Genomic DNA, 20,361 nt, shown 5'->3' on the forward strand with positions numbered 1-20,361 from the left:
TCATTATTAATTATTATGAATTATTCATTTCAAATTCATAGTACATTTTGAGACTGAATCAGTAAATTGGTTATCCTTTGCATTTAGGGTGCCCCCCTGAGCAGAATTATGTTATCATGTGGGATTGCTGCAAAAGCAACAGGTGAACTGACTGGGCAGCTCACACAGGTGCCTTGAATTTTCTTTACATTGTGTCCTGAGCTCATTCTCTCTTTCTTTCTTTCATATCATCTTTGTTCCTGAGTATGTTGAGTGAGTAGTTTATTTCATTATACTCATATTGCACAACATCATGAACTCATATTGGGAAAATTATTAAAAAATGCAAAAAACAAACAAACAAACAAACAAACAAAAAATGATATTGTTAGATGTTTGATGTGGGGAACAACCAGGCTTTCTTTGAAAACAGTATAAAATGGGTTAATCAGGGCAGTTCTAGACAATACCTGCTTAATTTATCAGTCTGCACCAAAAGCACTGTTAATGACGTTGGACACAATTCAGTAATAGGCCTTGAGAAACTGTTGTGGTGCCACAATAACACTGGCACTTAAACGCTACACACTATACTGCAGCCTGCGTACTCTACTGCGACTGCGCGATTCGTGTTTCCCGGAAGCACCAGGGTTGTTTTGGTATCCGCTAGTACAGTACTTACCTGTCAGAAGGTAAAGCAAAGCTTTAACTTGCCGGTTTTGACTCCCGTTCGTCGGGATTGTTTCCACTATGTTCCGTGAAATGAGTTGTTTTGCGAGTGAAAGCCAGGCATTTTGTTAATTTGGTGTATTACGAGAGCTAGCAGTTAGCTAGCCTGTTAGCTGGCTAGGTCAGAGCTTGTCACTCTGTCAACAAGTTGTGTTCAGGATGGACTGCGCGGCGCTGGAGCTCGATGCTGTCAAATTTGCCAAAACCGCTGTTACATATGACCATAATGGCAAATATAACGAGGCTGTATTTTATTATAAGGTGAGTGACTGTATATGTGACTGAGACTGGTGTAAACGGCTGCTACCTGTCAACGTTAGCATTTAGCTTGTGTTACCTACAAGTCGACATTGACTTTCACTTGCACATTGTACCTTGTATGTCGTTCAAGCTACACTTTACATAGCGAACGAAAAGTAGATTACTTACTTTATATTTATCGAATTCCAGTAACATTACATATTTTAAAGTTTTGAGACTGTCACTGCCAGAATTTAATAAATATAATTATATTTACTTCCACCGCTTCCTTTATGATTGTTTGCAATAGGAGGCAGCCCAGGCCCTGATATATGCTGGCATGGCAGGGTCCAAACTGGAGGGAATCCAGGACAAAGTGAATGAATACTTGGATCGGGTCCAAGCCCTCCACAATGCTGGTAAGCTCACCTGAGCAGAGACACAGTAGAACCACAGTTTTATCTTACATGTCTTGCTTTAAGCTGATACTTTACATCAGAAGCTGGGAGTTAACACAATTGCTTGCTTATATTCTGTTTTGTAGAACCTTAATTAATCAGAGGAAGTATTATTGTTTATTTTATTTTTCAGAATTGTGTTGTTTTATATTTGCACAGTCACACTTTACATGTATAAATACATGACAGTAAGTTGATATTATATCACTTGTTTAGCTCCTCTTCACCCTAAAATGCCCAGCTAGCATTTACTATGCACTTTCACTGCACTTCTGTACTTGATCTCATTGCACTTTTTAAATAGATGTGGTACTTAATAGTTACACCAAGGTCTCCTACTGCACTGAAGCTTTAGTGATGTCCCTCACTCCCAAATGAGTAAATGTAACACAATGTAAATGTAAATCATGTATGCCATGGCTAACAGCTGATAATTTTTTAAAGGTTATCAAGCATGTCTTACTTTTTAGATTAATTTAGAAAAAACAGTTCTCTTTAAGGTTGTTTCTTCTCCTTCCAAGCAATCACTGGTTTTACTTAATTTAATTGGTGTTTTAGCAAATTAATTTTTAGAGACATAGCAGTTTTGTTGAATGTAAATAGGGTGACAGTGCGAATTGATTTGCATACTTGCACTTGCACGGAATGTTCCTAATGCACCCTAAGGACATACTTTCTTAGTTGCTGTGTGACTATGTTTTTCCATACCTCTCCCACACTGGGGTGTGTGCATGTGTGCACATGGGTGTGACCACAGAGACTGTTGGGCACAGTGGCTGGTATTTAGTACTGTGTGTTCCTGCAGTTTTCTGTGAGATAATAATGAAACTTTACTGTAACAGTTGCTCTATAGAGATGAGTGGAGTGGATTTTTTTTACCCTTTTTTTTTAATAATAATTGTTTATATAAATGTATTTTTTAGCTCAGTCAAGTTCAACTGCAACACATATTACATCCTCCAAAGTGGCCATAAACAACTCCTCTAAAACAGTTTCAACAAGTTCAGAACATTATAACCGTCATGAAGGAAGGATATATTATTATAATCATTCTGTACCTCGACCTTTAACCCCAGTCCAGGCACAGAAGAGCGACCCGCTGAAGTCCCGGCAGCAGGTGGATCTGGAGCGTGCCCACTTCCTGGTCACCCAGGCCTTTGAGGAAGATGAGAAGGGAAATGATGATGAGGCCATTGAACTGTACACTCAGGCTGTGGAGCTGTGCATTAAGACGGTATTCCCCCACCCCCACCCCCAATGTTTGTCTTCACACTCTCAGTCAAAGTGGCAACTCTTGCTTGGTCTTCCCTCACATTATTTCTGCCTGCTACCTCACTTCTGTGTTTTCAACAGTCCAATGAAACATCAGACCAGGCGCTGCAGACCAAGCTGAAGCAGCTAGCACGTCAAGCTTTAGACAGGTAAATGTCAACATTAGCACTGTCTCTTTTATTGTAACCCAGTCTCCATCAGACAAGGTGTTCTAGCTGTGCCATGGCTCCATCCAGAGGCAGCTTGTGTTTTGGGCCTTCACTTTTTCCCTTCAACCTGAAACTATTTAATAAATAACCCCCTCAACACCCACTGGTTTATTAGTAGGTAAATTTGTAAAAACCATGTCAGCAGATTATGATTAAATTTATATCATTTATGTGAACCAGTGATGGCCTTAAATATGAAGAAGACAGGAAAACTAATTTGTCTACTGTGATTGGACAGATGTCAGAATGTGAAGAAGTGGTGTTTACATTGGTTATAACTGACGAAAAATGGAGTACATAGTCATACATACATACATAGTCTCTGAGATTTTCTTTCTTCAAATCAGTTCATTCTGATTCTTAATTTCATGGATATTTTACATGTATTGATTTATATGGCTCGTGTGTGTTGTGTTATTCAAATGAAAAATAATCTAGGTCATAGATTAGTTAAAAAAGAGTTGTTAAGATTTGTATCATCTTATTTTACAAAATGCTTTCTTTTTTTCTTTTTTGTCTGTAAGACTCACTTGGTTTGGTCCTGTTCTTTCAGAGCAGAAGGTCTTAAAGATTCCAAGTCTAGATCAACTCCAGCCCAGACTCACGACCGGACAGGGCCCTCTGGAATCAAGCCTGTCAGTGGTGGCAATTCTGGGGGACCGGTCCGCCAGTTTTTCCCCCTTGGGCCAGACTTCAGCCTCCACGACCGACCTCAGCCCCAGCCTGTCCGGGCAGTCCAGTCCAGCGAGCCACAGGGTCAGCGCTACACGTCTGAAGAGATTGAGGTGCTCAGGTGAGCAGGCTGGTGGAATCTGTTGTTAGAAAGCAGTTCTTGGAAATTATTTTAATCTGCAGTGAAACAGTCGCTGTAGGGAGCAGCAGCCACCAGTTTTATTTTGGTTAGGGGCAATGTTAATATGAATGTGTGGAATCACTTTTTCAGTGTCTCAATATGTGACTGCTAAATTATTTTAAAGGTAAAAGGAACAAAAATATGTTAGACAAAATTTTTGTTCCAGATTTTCTCCGCCCATCTTTTATAATATTCTGCATGAGGTATCTTTACCATAAATTAACTAAATAACTAACAGTAAAATTATTTAGTCATTGAAATTTATTGAAAAGAAGTTGGCAACCCTGCTAAAAAAAAATCTAGTGCCATCTAGTTGTGACCCGACACTCGACAACTACCACACCCCACACAGAAATAAATGTTCCTCATACCAAACACAAGTCTGAGATTGTTTCTCTCATTTTTAACTGCTACCACTGACTGAAATCAGGTTTCTTCACTATTGTTTTTTTTTTTTTTTTAAACAAAACTTTGTCCTTAATTTTCAGGAGTACATCTACAATCAATGGCATAGCCTATGTGCCCTTCATGAGTGTGGACCTGAAGGAGCGATTTGCCTTTCCTGTCCCTTTCTCGTGAGTATGAGTTCTATTATTTAACGTCAGCTGTTTTTTTTTAAATATTACGTGGGGGGGGTTAGAATGATGTAGTGGTTTTCAGAAAGTTTACAGTAATCTCATCAGCAAGACAACACGGACTCTACTGTACTGCACTGGGTTTAACTGGGACTCAGTGGATCTGAGTCAGTGAAGTAAACACATTCTTTGTCCTTTAATTCTTCCAACCAGGGACAAAACAGGGAAACTGGCACTGTCACCCAAACAGAAAGCCATCTTCTCCCGCTGGGTCCGGCCAGACGAGATCTGCAATAATCCCACCATGATCATGTCTGTGTCCAGCTTCAGCATCAAACAGGTCAGAGGGTCCAGCGATTGTGTGTCCTGAACCAACAGCTTCTCATCCGGATGTTTGTAATTCCAGTGTGATGAACTTAATCTGCATGTGTGGATCATTTTAGCTTGTTTAGTGTTTGTATCTGAATATTTAATATTAATAATTTCATACTCATAATATTGGCTAACGATTATGTACATTTTGACATAAGCACAATACATTTGCTCTGTGTTCATGTCTTTTAAAGCTAATAGATTGTGTGACATCATAACAGCTAAGGCTCGTCTTTGGTAGATATGTTGAAATAACCTACAGCATCTAAATGCAAATGCTGTTTAAATGTTTAACTCTCAAGCTCTTTTTTTTTTGCTGACATATATGTTTGTATTTTTATATATTCATTTCAACTTGTTAATTAATGTGACCTTCACTCCTGTTATCCAGACGGTGGTGTCGGACTGTTCCTTTGTGGCGTCACTAGCCATCAGTGCGGCCTACGAGAGGCGCTACAACAAGAAACTTATCACCAGGTACTGGGTGGTGCTTTAAGGGTTTGACACCTACCTACCTGCCTCCCTCCCTCCCTCCCTCCTTACCTCCTTACCTCCTTACCTCCTTACCTCCTTCAGCTTCAAGCTCTTAGTGTGAGACTGAAAGAACTGGGTAAAGAATCAACCCTGACACTTTGATTGTGTGTGTGTGTGTGTGTGTGTGTGTGTCTCACAGCATCATCTACCCTCAGAACAGGCGAGGGGAACCAGAGTATAACCCTTGTGGGAAATACATGGTCAAGCTTCACATCAATGGAGTTCCCAGGAAGGTAAAAGACAAATTACCACAGCCAGTTCATCTGTGCAGAAGAATCAAACTGCAGCCTCTGCACACACAGGGAACCTGTAATGTGCTGGTTTACATTGTAAATACCTACTTTCCTGTTTGTGAATGGACAGATTAACAGAGGACAATGATCCCTGTTGCTTTTCAAATCATTTTATGGTGATAAATTTGCTAATAGAACTTGGAGAAGATGAATCACAGACAAAATAGCCATTAAGTTCATATCATGATCTTTTTTGTCTCTGTGCTTGTTGCAGGTGATTATAGATGACTACCTGCCGGTGGATCGTAACGGAGAGCTGCTGTGCTCCTACTCCAGCAACAGGAACGAGCTGTGGGTGTCCCTGATAGAGAAAGCCTACATGAAGGTGATGGGTGGCTACGACTTCCCTGGCTCCAACTCGGTGAGTGAAGGTGGAGAAACTGAGAGAAACATTACTTCACCTGCTGTGGTGATATTGCTCAGAATCAAACACTTTCCTCAGCAGATTCCCAGATAAAGATAATTAAAGTTTAAAATATGTTTTTTGTTTTTTTTTAATTAAGCTTTGTTAAAAATGACATCAGTACATTGTAATAAAACACATCTGATCTCTTAAGTCTTGAAAGCTTTGGAATAAGTCATGTAAAATATATAACATTTTTCCAGGCCACTCTGAGCAGACTTCACACTGAACACAAACCCACATCTGATGTTTCTCAAGAAATTAGGCTGCAATAAAGTCATAATTCTTAATATTTGCTGTGTTACAGAACATCGATTTGCACGCACTCACTGGCTGGATCCCTGAACGCATCGCTATGCACTCTGACAATCAGTCATTCAGCAAGGATGACACCTTCCGCATGCTCTTCCAGAGGTGAATATACACAGATTTACACAGAAAAAGGCTTTTTTTCCCTCACACTCTCTTACAGTCTTGTCGGCATGTGTCTTTTTGTCTCTTTCTTTTTTTCTTTTCTTCCATTTTGTACATCTGAATTCATCTTTTTTGTTCTCCCTCTTTATCTGCTTTTCTCTCTCTTCATTTCCAGGTTTCACAGGGGTGACGTCCTCATCACCACGGCAACAGGAGTGATGACAGAGGAAGAAGGGGATAAATGGGGTTTAGTGCCAACACACGCCTACGCTGTTCTTGACATCAGGGAATACAAGGTTAACATAATTGACGTAGCATTAGTATGTCCTAAGATGACAGAGGGAAGATGGAATTTTTAATTTTTAGCTTTTATGATGCATTTGGGAAACAATGATTCCTCTACAAAGTCATCAACATAAGTTCTACTGGTAAACTCTCAATTTCCTTCGGTGACTCCATTTACAACTGGAATTAAAACGCAGTGGTTTGTATTCAGCACAATTGACTTGGAATTAGCGGCATCACTGAAGCTACAATAAAGGAAGCACAACATTCTGCATAACTTGAATTGTCACATATTTTAGTGTGAGTTAGTGTGTTTCTCCATTGAGTTACGTATAAAATAAGAAGATTTGTGCATGGTGCCACTGGTGAGGGTGTCAATGATGCTTTTATAAAGTTACCAAAGGTTCTCAGCAGAAAGCAGATGCATTCTGTTTTTAATTTTTGCACTGAAGGAAATCCAAACTGAAGAATGCATACAGTTTGATTCGTAACATCCTTTTAATCATTAATCAAGTAAGATAATGTCATTCACCGGTCTCTATGGCTGTGGATAACCATGTACATTTACCCTCCCTCCAGCTATTTGTATCTTTTGAAATTGACACCATGTCTGTGGGAACGTTCTTCTAGGGAATGCGTTTCCTGCAGCTGAAGAATCCATGGAGTCATCTGCGGTGGAAGGGGCGCTACAGTGAGCGAGATGAGAAAAACTGGACGCCCGAACTACTCAAATACCTCAACTTTGACCCCAAGACAGCACAGAAGTTCGATAATGGTATACCTACAGTTTGGGCAGAAAAGATTGATGTGTGAAGTTATTACTGACAAAGTATGTTTGTATTGCATTCTTTAAAAAGGGGATGAACAGGATGAGTCAGTTTGTCGAGCTTTCTGTTTCACTGGCATGTTTCTGTTTGTACTCCAGTTGCTCAGTTCAAGTTGCATACATTTTGCCGTCCTGTGTTGCTCTCCAGGTGTTTTCTGGATCGCGTGGGAGGATCTTTGTCAGTACTATGATGTCATCTACCTGAGCTGGAGCCCTGCCCTGTTCAAAGAGTCCTCCTGTATCCACAGGTGTGTTTGTGTGTGGTTCAGTTTCCAGTGAGTAACTGCCATCTAACAGATAATTGTGGGTTACAAAAAAAGATCAATAACTTGACAAGTTTCTCCTCAAATTTGGATTTGTGTCAAAAACAGCAGATTTTTCTCAAGTGTGTAATCTCACTGTTGAGATGAAAATGTGTGTGTATACCTGCCTCTGTAAATTATATTCATGGAAATACTGAATACTAACCAGAAGAGCTGCTGACCAATATGCTGTATGTTAGTGTCCAGTAGGTCTGCTGTTCTGATCAGTTGACAGACGGTCTGAAGTTTGTGTCGTGGTTTGTGTTTCGTCTGCAGTAGCTGGGATGGGAAGCAGGGCCCAGTGAAGGACGTCTACAGTCTGGCCAACAATCCCCAGTACAAGCTGGAGGTTCAGTGTCCAGCAGGTGGAGCTGCTGTGTGGGTGCTGCTCACCAGACACATCACTGACAAGGTAGAGATACAGAGCTGGGACATATTGTCATCAAAAAAAAAAAGCTAAACCATTGTGGATCCCAGACAGAGGCTGTGAGCGCTCTCTCTCAAGACAACTGTAATAAAGGAAAAAGCCCTAAAACATAATTTAACAAAAAGAAAGATTCTCAGTCTCTCCTAGCTTTCTCTCTGAGTGATCATTTCACAGTAAATATAGCTGAAATCACAGCTCCATCTTTCTCTTTCATAATTTTGTGTTAGGTGATTTTTGTCAGATGATGTCACAGATATAAAATCAGGATTTGACCATAGATGGTTCAGCCACATACTACAGTTTCCACCTAGTCTTGTTTTAGTTAAACCTCACCGCCAGTGATGTGACGACCTGATCTTGCAGTGTCTCATATTTATCTAATGACTGTTATCTTTTTGTTTGTTTTTCCAGGATGATTTTGCACAAAACAGGGAGTTTATCACCCTGGTCGTTTACAAGACAGATGGGAAGAAGGTTTACTACCCAGGTAAGGTGTGATAGACACCTTAGAAGTCTATCTCCAAGAGTTGTCCTGTAGATGAGTGGCAGCAGGGGCACAGGCTCTTAACCCTCTGGTCAGTCACTGTAACTAAACTGTTCCCTCCACAGCGGACCCCCCCCCTTACATCGATGGCATCCGGATCAACAGCCCACACTACCTGACCAAGATTAGACTGACAGGCGCAGGGACACACACCTTCACACTGGTGGTTTCCCAGTATGAGAAACAAAACACCATCAACTACACACTGCGGGTGAGAAAAACACTTTTTTAAACTTTGTGTGTGTGTGTGTGTGTGTGTGTACTTGTACTTGCTACATAGTAAGGACCAAAAAAAGTATTTTACTAACAGAGTGAGGACATTTTGGCCGGTCCTCACTTTTTGAGACACCTTCAAATCACATGTTGAGGGTTAAGACTTGGTTTTAGAGTTATGGTTAGAATTAGGTTTAGGTTAAGGTTAGGGTCAGGGTTAGGGTTAGGCTCTCAGTTGTGATGGTTAAGGTTAGGGTAAGGGGCTAGGGAATGCATTATGTCAACGAGTGTCCTCACAAAGATAGAAGTACAAGTGTGTGTGTGTGTGTGTTGTTTTTAAGCTCCTACACATAGAAAATTGTACACTTTGAAAACAAACTAATACATTTTATTTATCTTAATTTCTCAGTCTGGTAACCCGACACCTGCAAGAGAATAAATAGCCACCTTGCAAATTTAGTGATTTGAATTATCTCTCACAGAGGTCAGCACAGTATCTTATCTCTCCTCTGTGTCATGGAGCATCACAAGAACAAAGGATTAAAGCTCCATCTGTTAAAGTGTGTTCCCACTGGTCAGCTAATTGATCTCTTGTCCCATGTTTTTGTTTTACCATGCCAGGCTGTGAGTCCAGCCTTGGTCTTGAGGTGTGTTGTCTGTGTGGATTGTAGAATATTTTAACACTGATACTGAACTGTTTCCGTTGTGTAGAAAAAAGAACTGATACCAAACACTTTCAAAGCAGATCATAGGTTTTTACTCTGATATATTTGATGTGTCTTCCAGGCAGTTTGTTTTTGTCAGTGCAGCAAAAAAATCAACTTGTAAAGACTTGAAACTTCTGTTTTTGTCAGACTTTTTTTATTGCAGAGTAATGATGTTAAGAACAGCCTCGCCTCTCCTCATTTGTTGTCTCTTCTTCCAGAACAGAGCTAATATGAAAGATCTGTTTTGTCTCGGATAAATAACAGTTTGGTTTTAAAGTATATCCAACATTTAGAAACAGGTGACACAATTTCTTACACAGCTGCTGATAATGGGAAATAAATAGGAAGTCTTTTCTGTAGGTTTCTCCATTTGTTCTTAGACTCAAAGAGATTTTGCCCCAGAACATTTCTGGTTTACACAGCTCACTTTCTGACCCACTGGAATTATACCTAATGTCTATTTATCTACCACACAAATTTCTTTTGTTCACTGTAATGTAACAGGTTTTATGTCTTTACCCAGGTGTACTCCGGATGCAAATTCACCTTCTCCAAGATCCCAAATCCCTTCACTCACACCAAAAGAGTATGTTATCACCCACACACAGGTGAAGAGACATACATTATTATAGTGTATTCTCATGTGTAATTATTGTGTTTCTGTCTTCAGATCAATGGCCAGTGGAAGGGGCAAACTGCCGGAGGTTGTGGGAACTATAAGGACTCATACAAGCACAACCCGATCTATCAGATTAACCTGGAGCGGTCAGGACCGCTGCTCATCGAGCTCCGAGGATCCAGGTCAGGTTAATGCCAAGGACAGATTATCCAGTGCAGTTTCAAGTTCAAGTTTATTTGTATAGCACAGTATCATACAAAATTCAGAGTGTTTTTATATAACTTTACAATAATATCTCACCAGTCTGTCTTCAAATCATATGATTTCTGCTCAACTATACTGAACAAAATATAAATGCAACACTTTTGTCTTTACTCCATTTTTCACATGATGAAATAAAATATCTAAGCCTTTTTCTATCAACACAAAATACACGAAATACACACACACACACACACACACACACACACACACACACACGTGAGCATGTGTGAGATGATCTGGACCTGCATGTACGACAGCATGATCCACTTCCTGCCGGTATACCGGCGAGAAGAGGAGCGAGCCAACAATCAACAACCTGATCGAATCTTTGCAAAAAGGGGGGGGGGGGGGGGGGGGGGTAGGTAGGTAGGTAGGTAGGTAGGTAGGTACTGTCATGCTGTGAATCTGTGCAGGTGTAGGGTTGGTGCTTCTCCTGGTGCCACTTCATTCCTCTTCATTTTAAATGAATCTTTCCAACTTATTAAGGTCTCATTAACAGGATGACTCAGGGACTTTTCCACTGTGGCATTAACACCCAATGATCCTCTGGCACTTTCTCTCTCTGTGTCTCTTGCCCTCCCTCCCTCTCGGTCTCTCATTTACACACACACACACACACACACACACACCAGGATGACTCAGTGATTGCAGTGTTTAATTCTGCCTCCTCACTCCAGTGACCTATATCCTGTTGCGCATTACATTTCTCACTGTCTACCATCATATTTACATAATTATATACATAACTGGAGTCAATAAGTTAAAATGATGACTTATCCATATTTTCCACAGTTGCTGACAAATGAATGTGACTGTACTGTAAACTTATATCACCAGCATGCACAGACTGTAAAGGGGCCAGGAATGTGTGGATGATTTTTGACAATACATGTGTGCTAATTGTACTGAACCCTGAGTCTGCACGACAGGACACAGACAGATGGGAACATACAAGGATCAGACTAGAGTGTCACCTTCTTGGGGTCTGGATCCCATGAGGACTCAGTTGGTGGGCAGACAGATTCACAAGAAATTTCTGAGACGGATACATTCACAGTATTTGTCATATGAAATCTTATATAGGTCTAAAAATCTGTGTGTCACTGACTTTACCGGATAAAACAAACATCTCTTCTTCTATCCATTTAGATGCTACAATATCTTGCTAGTCTGACTCACTGGATGCAGGCTGTGGGTATAACCTGCCACTGGGCACCAATTCTTATCAGCATTACCCTCCATGTTATCATTTTCGAAACCTCCTTCGCTACAAGAAACAACAAAAACCTCAGAGCTGCAGCCTCCATGCTGAAAATGTTTTGATGAAGGTTTGGATTTTTGAGGAGCTTTCTTTGCAGGGAATTAGTCATTTTAAAGACAGTGCTGCATCCTGGGCTCAGCGCTGCCCAAGACGATTATGATTGGTTTAAAGAAATGCAAATGAGCCAGAGCATTAATTCTCCTATAGCAGAACGATAATGGTGCAGCCAGACCAATCTCCAGCGCTGACACAGTGCAGTGGAGAGCAGCCATCCTGCTCACTGATACTGATGCATCTGTGATAAGCGAATCCCATAAACCAGCATTTATCATTTGTCGGTTGGTCGTGTTCTCAGTCACACTTGATTTGAGAGAAAGATAAATGGTGAAACAGCAGGAGATTATTCAACATAATCTGAGGCTAAGTGCAGGATGAAATGTACTCAAAGTGCATAACTGAAAATGTTCCGGTAAAAGAATGGATATAGTGGAATGGAAATAGAATACAAATTTTAAAAGAAAATCACCATTCACTAAAGTTTTTTTACCTTCTGCACCAAGTGTGTGACCATTGCTTGCTGTCTGTCTGTGTGTGTGCAGGCAGTACAGTGTTGGCTTTGAGATGGTGACGGTGTCGACGGTGGGGGACCCGGCTGCAGCAGCCTTCCAGAAGAAGAGCAGTGGAGATTACAGGTACAGACTCACAGACGGGCATCAGTGAGTGAAAAGCACACAGGCTGCCTCAGAGCACAGAGCACTCACATGTAGGGTAAAGGGTTTTAGTCTTCAGGCCTGCAGCTGGGTCTGCTGGACTCCATCCTGCCTGGGTCATTAGCACAGAAACACTCTTGTTTACCATCGTTACACAACAATCACATTAAATTAATTTCCAGCCTCACTGGACAGACACGGCAATGTACAATAAATAAAGGAAATGACAGCTAATAATTCAATTGGCAGCAACTAATGACATCTGAATGCTTGTAGAGAAACCTAAACAAGAGCATTTATAATTCCAAATATCACATTAATTTATATTATCATGAAACCAGTTGGAGAGAAAGACGTTTAGCATCATGCTGTCATAAAGTCATTTTCCAGATATTTACAGCTCATTATTGATCAACCAGCACTGATTCTAAAGTTTATTATTAGATCCTTTTTTTTCTCCTTATGATTAAACAGGTCAGATTCAATTGCATGTAGGTTTGTCTCTTATCAGTGTTAATGATAACTTTAGGTTAATGATGGAGACATTTCCACATTATGTTTTAGAATTGATTCACCATTTAAAAAAATAAAAATAAAAAATTGTATAACTGCTCGGCCTCATTGTCACAAGACTGTGTGCTAAACCTCCTCAGACTGTCTCGGATCGAGTCAAACACTCAATCAGTTTAATGTGTTGTACAGTATGTTAATATGTGGTCACACATGTGGGCCAAGAACTGTTATTGTGACCATTTCCACAGGAATTACAACACGGATCAGAATCTCAAGGATGTCACATAGCTCGTCCACGTGTCTCTGGAGACGGTGTGTCTTAATACACATACTGCTGTCAGTCCTTCACTGAGTAATGTTACACTAAGTTAATGTAATTATAGATGGGAAGGAGAGAAGTGTTCTGCAGATTAGATCATTTTGCTGTTTTTATTTCCTCTGCCAAAGAAGTTATGTTTTCATCTGTTTGGTTGTCAGATGTTGGGGCAGATTCTTGATCACTTACCTTGAAGCATTATGTTTTCAGGTTGTTTGTCTGTCTGTCTGTCCATATGTCCCATTCTCATGAACACAATATCTCAGTAACGCCTACAAGACACCTCTGGCCATTATGCAACACTGTAACTCAGGAGGGAGAGGTTGTGACCATATTTCCTGCAGCTTAGCTGGTTGGTGGATGAATATGCCCGCGGGGCAGTATTTCTAGTTTTTCCTCTGAAGTCTGGTTGTTTATGAATGAATATTGTTTGACATCGGCGGAGGTATGTGGTCTCTGAGAGCCCTTCTGGTTTCCACTGAACCTGCGGTGCTGGGTCCCCTCCCCTTCTCAACTGTTGGATGTGAACATCTGTAGATCCTCAAACCATCTCACCCTCTGTCTTTCTCACCTTCTCCAGATGCGGTTTCTGCTACATGGAGGCGGACCACGTCCCAGCAGGCGTCTACAACGTTATCCCCACCACCTTCCTACCCAAACAGGAAGGACCCTTCTTCTTGGACTTTGCTAGTACCGCGCCCCTCAAGGTCTCCCAGCTCCAATGAAGATGGAGCTGGAGAGAGGACGGGGCAGGGATTGGATGGAAGGTACCTGTCAGGGCATCGAGGGATAATTTTGATGTTTCTGTTTGAATGTGATGAGGTGTCAAACCCTCCATAAAACCCAAAGAGCCCAGAATGTGACTGGTAACTTCGACTAAACACCATCTCAGCCTATCACTGTCCTCGCTGGCTGAATCCTTGCTGATGTAAAAGGACAGATTGTGGACTTGAACTTCCACATTGACTTGATGATACCACACAGTTATGGTGACAGAATGAATTATCAATAAGAAGTCATCAAGAGGAACTTCAGTACGGAACAGAACCCATCAACTGTCGAGGCATTTTGTGACAGAATACAATATATTTTGCCAAAAAATATCTACTGTATGTACCTCCACCAGATGGATTAATTAGCATCAACATTGGATTTCATGAGACAGCAGTAATCACAGGACCACATCTGGACTGGACTGGATGTGGGGAGCTAACAGGGTTAAAGTGAACACCAGCTGCCTGAAAGCAGCAAATTCAAATTCAGGTTCTGTTTTGCTGCAGTGAGCACCTCGTCAGTACAGAGGGGAATTCTTAGGACTCGCTGCTGGTTGGAACTGGAGGAATGTTAGGCCAGTCTTAGTGCACTTTTGGTCTGGGATTTTTCTTGCACGGTTTGAGCCTCTTAATTCCAGTGGTACAAGACAATAGTGAGCTTCTGACTTTGCAGCAGCAATTTGCTTTTGTCCATTTCTTGTTTCATCTTGAAAATGCCTCCTACATAAAGAAAGGGTTTTCCCAGTTTAGCATGGAAGAACCTGACTGGCCTGCACACAGCCCTGGCATCAGCCTAGCCAACATTTTTGGGATGAACTGGAACACCGACTGTGAGCCAGACCTGATCACCCAACATCAGAGTTGGACCTTGTGTATGAATGTGATTAAATCCCTGCAACCAGGTTCCAGCATCTGGCAGAAAGTTTAAAATTAGAAGAGTGGGGTCGGTTGTAGCATTAATGCCCATGGTTTGAGAACGACATGTTCAGCTGTCACCTTTTGGCCAAGTTAGAAAATCAGGCCAGTGATACGTCCATTCAGGCAGGTGGAGGAAAAGTTCATCATGATTCAGTAAAAGAGAGACCTGTCAGTCATGTAGTGTACTGTCAGTTTGACATGACATCTGTCTCCTGTAAATACATCCATAGCCCTGCCAAGTAACGACACAGAAAGCAGAAGATCCACCTGTCTGCTGTCTGTATTTGGTCTTTTGGTATATATATTTTTAAGTAGGATGTTTGGAGCTACAAATAAAATAAAATAATCAAAAAGAAATAAAAGTTGGGGTCCTAAAACCCACTCATGTAGACATAAAAGCCACTGAAAAAAGTTACTGAATGGGTCATGACCACAGCGTTTGTCAATATCTGAGATGCTCATTACTGCAAAACGACCTGAATAAGAAGCGGATGCTTAATAACGGCAGCCACGACACAAAAGCAAAACATTGTTCCTCCAACAAAGGCCTCAGCTGTTTCTTTGCCCAAAACCTGATCAGACTTGTTGTCAATTAGTTTAGTCCCATGAGCTAAAGACACCAGAGTCTCTGCCAAATTAGTAAAAGCTGTTTTAGAGACTGACAGGTCGAAGAGACAGGGAATTTCCTCAAGTGACCATGAAGGTTTTTTTAACTCTCAGGAGCAGTGCAGCAGAGCAGCACCACAGGGATCCAGTATGGCAGCAGTTGAATGATGTCTCTCCATGTTGTCTGTGGATGTGACGGCTGAGTGAGAAATATCAGCCCGATTTCACTGACTCGCCTCACATCAGCACCCAGCACTGCTTGAGGCAGGTAACACACACTGCATGTGTTATACCTGTGTGTGTGTGTGTGTGTGTGTGTGTGTGTGTGTGTGTGTGTGTGTGTGTGTGTGTGCACGCGCGCACGCATGTGTAAATGTTTGATTTTCATTATAAACCTTTTAAAGGTAAAAATTGAAATGTATTGCCAAGTACACATCCTGTTTACTTTTATGTTACCAAACTGCACTTTTTTAAAATCATTTCTCTTCCTGTTTTATTGTCAAACACAGTTTATCAGTAAATGGAAATGAACATGTCACTTTGATTCCTCGAGACAACCAGTTTAAACAGTTTCCAGGAAGCAGCTCATCTGAATTCAGAATAAGAAAGTCTCCTCTGGGTGACGTCATCCATCAGCAGTCAGTCGTATAGGTGATGGAAGAGCTTTGGTGGATTCGCTGAATGAGATTTGGACTAAATGTTGTAGTGTGAGTCCATCCAGCAGTGGTGAATGTTAAATATAACACAATTGTTTTGTTGCATCACGTGGAAGCAGCCGTCCAGTAGCTGGATGTGGAGACGTGTGTCTGGAACATAATTTAGCCAAGTCACAGCACTGAGCACTGAGGGAAAAACATGGCCAGTTGCTGTTTACTGTGTTGCAGCTTGTCACTATGATATACACTCAGTTTGTTTAAGGACACCCAGATAAAACTGATGCAGTCTGATACAACACCGATCTTCAGTTTATGTTGAAACTGTTTTAGAGAAGTGTTGATTCAAATGTGTGATCATTTTGGAGGCTGCAGTTTGTGGTGCTGTTGAATTGTATTGTGTTTATATTAAGACAAACGCCACACTTTTTTTTTTCATTCAGTTCCCACACCGCTGGTCCTTATGGGGTCACAGGAGGCTGGAGCCAATCCCAGCTGACATGTGTACATCCTGGACAGGTTGCTGGTCTGTCACAGGGCTGACATATAGAGACAAACAAACGTTCACACCTCCGGTCAGTTTAGAGTTGCCAGTAACCTGCATGTCTTTGAACTGTGGGAGGAATCATGCAAACTCCACACACAGAGGCTCCGTCCGGCCGGCAGGTTCAAACCCAGAACCTTCTTGCTGCAAGGTGCTAACCACTGCACCACTGTGCATGGGAATCACTACACTGCATAATGTAATATAGTTCACCAGCACCACAATGACACAATTTCAACACAAACTGAACATCACAACCTTCATGAAGGAGGATTCACTGCAGGACTGTTGTATTAGACTGCATCAGTTTTAGCTAGGTGTTCCTAATAAACTGCTAAATGCTCCTTTCTTCTCTTTGTTGCATCACAGTGAGTAAACTGACCATCTACAGGCCAATCTGAGAGAGAATGAGCTCAGTTTTTAAGCTAAACGTTGTTGACCTTGGGAACACAGTTGTCACAAGAATCTTAACATGTGCTACATGTGAGTATCTGATTTATAAGCTTTTGACTGCATCTCACATGGAGTCTGCTCAGTTCTCATGAAGTTGTTTACAACTGGGCAAAGACTGAGATGCAGCTGAAAGCTTAAGAAAGAACCAGTGTGTTGACCCTGAGTCAAGATTTGTCAGCTACCTTGTTGTGTCACGCCCTTCAGTCACAGATGTTTCCATGTTAGTGAAGTGAATCTGGTCGCAGCGGACTACACAGGGTTACATCAGTATGAAGACTCCGCGTCCTCACCTAAACCTTTTCTGTTTACTGAGCTTGATGCACAGTTATTAGCTGCTGTAAGTAAATGTAAAGTCACTGCCACACAGCTCCATGTTGCTGCATTAAGAGTCTGCAACTGTTCATTATTTTCATTTTAATTTACTATTTAGCCAATAGTCAATAATTTTTAAAATAAAAATTGTCAAGATCCTGGACTATAATCAACAAAACTTTGAATTTACAGTGATTTGTATTTCAAAGCAGCAAACCATCACATTTCTGAATCTGGAGCCGGGTTTTTTTGCGTTCTCGATCGATAAATGAATTGAATGTTTAAGGGAAATTTAAAATTGTGGCTGATATATTTTACAACGTTTGACTATTAATTAATCAACTAATTTTTTCAGGACTAGTCTTGATTGGTTTCCACGCCACTGCAGCCTATATAGGTGTGTCCACGTGGCTCAGTGCATCAGTAGGTCTTGTTGACCACAAGCTTCGGCTTTGCTAAACAATCATTCAGTTTATTTTGAAGGGTTGAAAATCCACAGGTCTCCTAGAGAATATTTTCACTTGTAATCACTGTTCACAATCATACATAGTAGGGCTGACTGTAAATGGACTAATAATGCTGCTGTGCTAAAAGGTTGAAATGGTCTTTTCAGAGTAAAAGTATAGCTTTAAATATCCATTGCCAAGCCCCTCTGTCAAATATCCACTTGTTCATTCATGATAAATATTCTAACTGTTATGAGTACCCTGCCTTTGTCACCATATTCAGTTGTGTTGTTTTAACTCATGTAAAGATGCAGCAGGACAATCTTGCAGCGACCTGTTGTATGAATGATGACGTACTGTTTGCAGAACTTGCACTAAATGTTGGGAAGACTGACGTGTTCAGACTTTGAATACAGAAAAATGATATCTGCCTCTGTCTATGCCCTTGTTTGTTTAATTATTTACATGGGAAAGGAGGGGACTTTCGTTTTGATATCACTACCAACATTCATCAGATTTCATACTTTGTGCGTCTGATGTCACAAATATTTGACTTTGTCAGAGGAGTTCAGTAAAAATGGATTTGATCAAGGAGCTAAACATGCTAACTGGCTAACAAAGGCTAACATTCATCATGTGACTTCATAAACAGCGGGACAGTCATATGACAACATCACCTACACAGTGTGATACATTCTTGTGTCTTCAAACACAACACAAGTGATCACAAGATGTTATCACCTCAACATTTCTGGCCACAGTCACAACAAACTTCTATCATGCTACTGGAAAAACAAGAGTTTGAGGGAAGTTTAAATCAAAAGTGAGTGGCTACTGATGACTTTATTTAACAAATAAAGAGGAAACACCACCACATGGATCCACTGGACCACATCAGTCCCTGTGATGATGGTCGCTCTGACAGTGGGACACAAAACCTTTTGTTATTATCTATATATATGTTTAGTTTAGATACAAACAGCCGATGTTTCATCTGCTTCTCTGGAACTGGCTGCTATAAAACCTGTGTTTGGTACGTTTATGATCTGATTTCTTGGTTTTGCTTGTTTTATTTGTACTGTATGTTTACGAAGTATTCATGAATATAAAAATTCTTTTCAGATGTCGTCAAGATGACAGTGAAGTTGTTGACTGCTGTGACTGAAGGAGGTGAGCTCTAATAACACCTCCTAATGTTCCCTTTAATGAACCTATAGGGAAAAAGAGAATCTACATTACACAAAATATATTATTTTTATTGATATTTTGTTTTTAATACAGACTGTATAGTAGAGCTGAAATGATTAGTTTGGTAATAGAATTGTCAATAGAAAAATAATTGACAACAATTTTGATATAGGATTATTTCATTTATAAGCAAAACTCTCCACTATCAAACAGCACATTTCCAGCTTCCATTTTTCTGCCAAAAAAATTTGTAACAAGCCAAAGGACCCACACCAAAAGAAATATATTACTTTTTTTTTGTAAAGAGAGAAAGGAAAATGTATTTAAAAAACTTTAAAAAGAAAAGAAAAATAGTATTAAAATAGTTTTCTCAGTGATTTGAAAAACATGATCTACAGAAAAAAAATTATAATGAACTATGTTGATATATGATGAATGCAACATCAAGAATCGGAATCAGGAATTAAAAAAAAAAAAATTGAGTTTGAAGCACTGATTAGAAAGATTGTCAAAATGACTATCGCGTTACTAAAAACTGATTTATGTTATCATGTCTTTCACAGCTCCTCAGATCTAAAACATTTCTATTCAAAGATTTATATTCAGCATCTGCATTAATCTGATGATTAAACCTCATCAAAAGTACAGAGGTCGAGGTTCAGAAGTCACAGCAGCCAGTTAATTATAAGCAGAGAAGCTATTTTCTAAAACTAATATGTAGGGAGAGAGGCATTTTCTGGTCATTAACACTGAAACCCACCTCCCCGAGTTATGTGCAGAGGCTTTTATAATTATATTAGTGTTTATATCAGAGTAGAATAAGTTTTTGAAATTGGGTGAATAGATGGTTTGTTGACTGTCTGACAGAGGCGACATACTGATGAGGCATGAAGGTTAATATGATGATTGTTTCCCTCCATGTCGACAACAGTGACAATAAAAAGATAAAGGCTGAAAGGTCGATTTAAGCATGTAAAGAGGGAGGGGGTCATGGGAAAGCCACTGAAAGGACGAGTTGTGTAAGTGAATTAGAACTGACGAGGCTGTTAGAAGCACATGTCTGAGAAACAACTCGCTGCTATTTGCTGTCACAAGAAACATGGCTACGATGACAACATGGAAATTAAGCACATGAAATTACATTTTCAGG

General features: G+C 40.4%; 1 protein-coding gene across 4 annotated transcripts; it reads left to right on the forward strand.

The window, feature by feature from the left end:
* Positions 1-437: 437 nt before the first annotated feature.
* On the forward strand, positions 438-19,203 carry capn7 (calpain 7). 4 transcript variants are annotated; one of them, XM_071468248.1, is made up of 22 exons: positions 438-969; positions 1,259-1,367; positions 2,483-2,640; positions 2,760-2,827; positions 3,441-3,680; positions 4,229-4,315; positions 4,529-4,655; positions 5,079-5,164; positions 5,361-5,454; positions 5,729-5,875; positions 6,225-6,331; positions 6,507-6,627; positions 7,247-7,391; positions 7,591-7,690; positions 8,021-8,156; positions 8,583-8,658; positions 8,781-8,926; positions 10,159-10,221; positions 10,306-10,436; positions 12,379-12,471; positions 13,899-14,085; positions 15,730-16,260. In XM_071468248.1, the coding sequence occupies exons 1-21, from the start codon at positions 868-870 to the stop codon at positions 14,041-14,043; spliced, it is 2,481 nt and encodes an 826-aa protein (XP_071324349.1). In that variant the 5' UTR covers positions 438-867; the 3' UTR covers positions 14,044-14,085; positions 15,730-16,260. The 4 variants fall into 4 exon arrangements, 2 of the variants coding, with proteins under 2 accessions (XP_071324349.1, XP_071324348.1); XR_011686591.1 differs by adding an exon at positions 19,146-19,203 and having other exon boundaries at positions 439-969; positions 13,899-15,879; XR_011686590.1 differs by having other exon boundaries at positions 439-969; positions 13,899-16,175; positions 16,215-16,265.
* Positions 19,204-20,361: the final 1,158 nt, after the last annotated feature.

The sequence above is a fragment of the Trachinotus anak genome, unplaced genomic scaffold (genome assembly GCF_046630095.1).
Source record: "Trachinotus anak isolate AG129_WGS33_773 ecotype Australia unplaced genomic scaffold, CSIRO_AGI_Tana_v1 ptg000032l, whole genome shotgun sequence".
Lineage (NCBI taxonomy): Eukaryota > Metazoa > Chordata > Actinopteri > Carangiformes > Carangidae > Trachinotus > Trachinotus anak.

Coding starts and splice junctions, on each gene's coding strand:
- capn7 (XM_071468248.1), top strand. CDS start 868: ATGGACTGCGCGGCGCTGGAGCTCGATGCTGTCAAATTTGCCAAAACC. Junction 2,641..2,759: donor TGGAGCTGTGCATTAAGACG/GTATTCCCCCAC, acceptor TGTTTTCAACAG/TCCAATGAAACATCAGACCA. Junction 7,691..8,020: donor GAGTCCTCCTGTATCCACAG/GTGTGTTTGTGT, acceptor TTTCGTCTGCAG/TAGCTGGGATGGGAAGCAGG.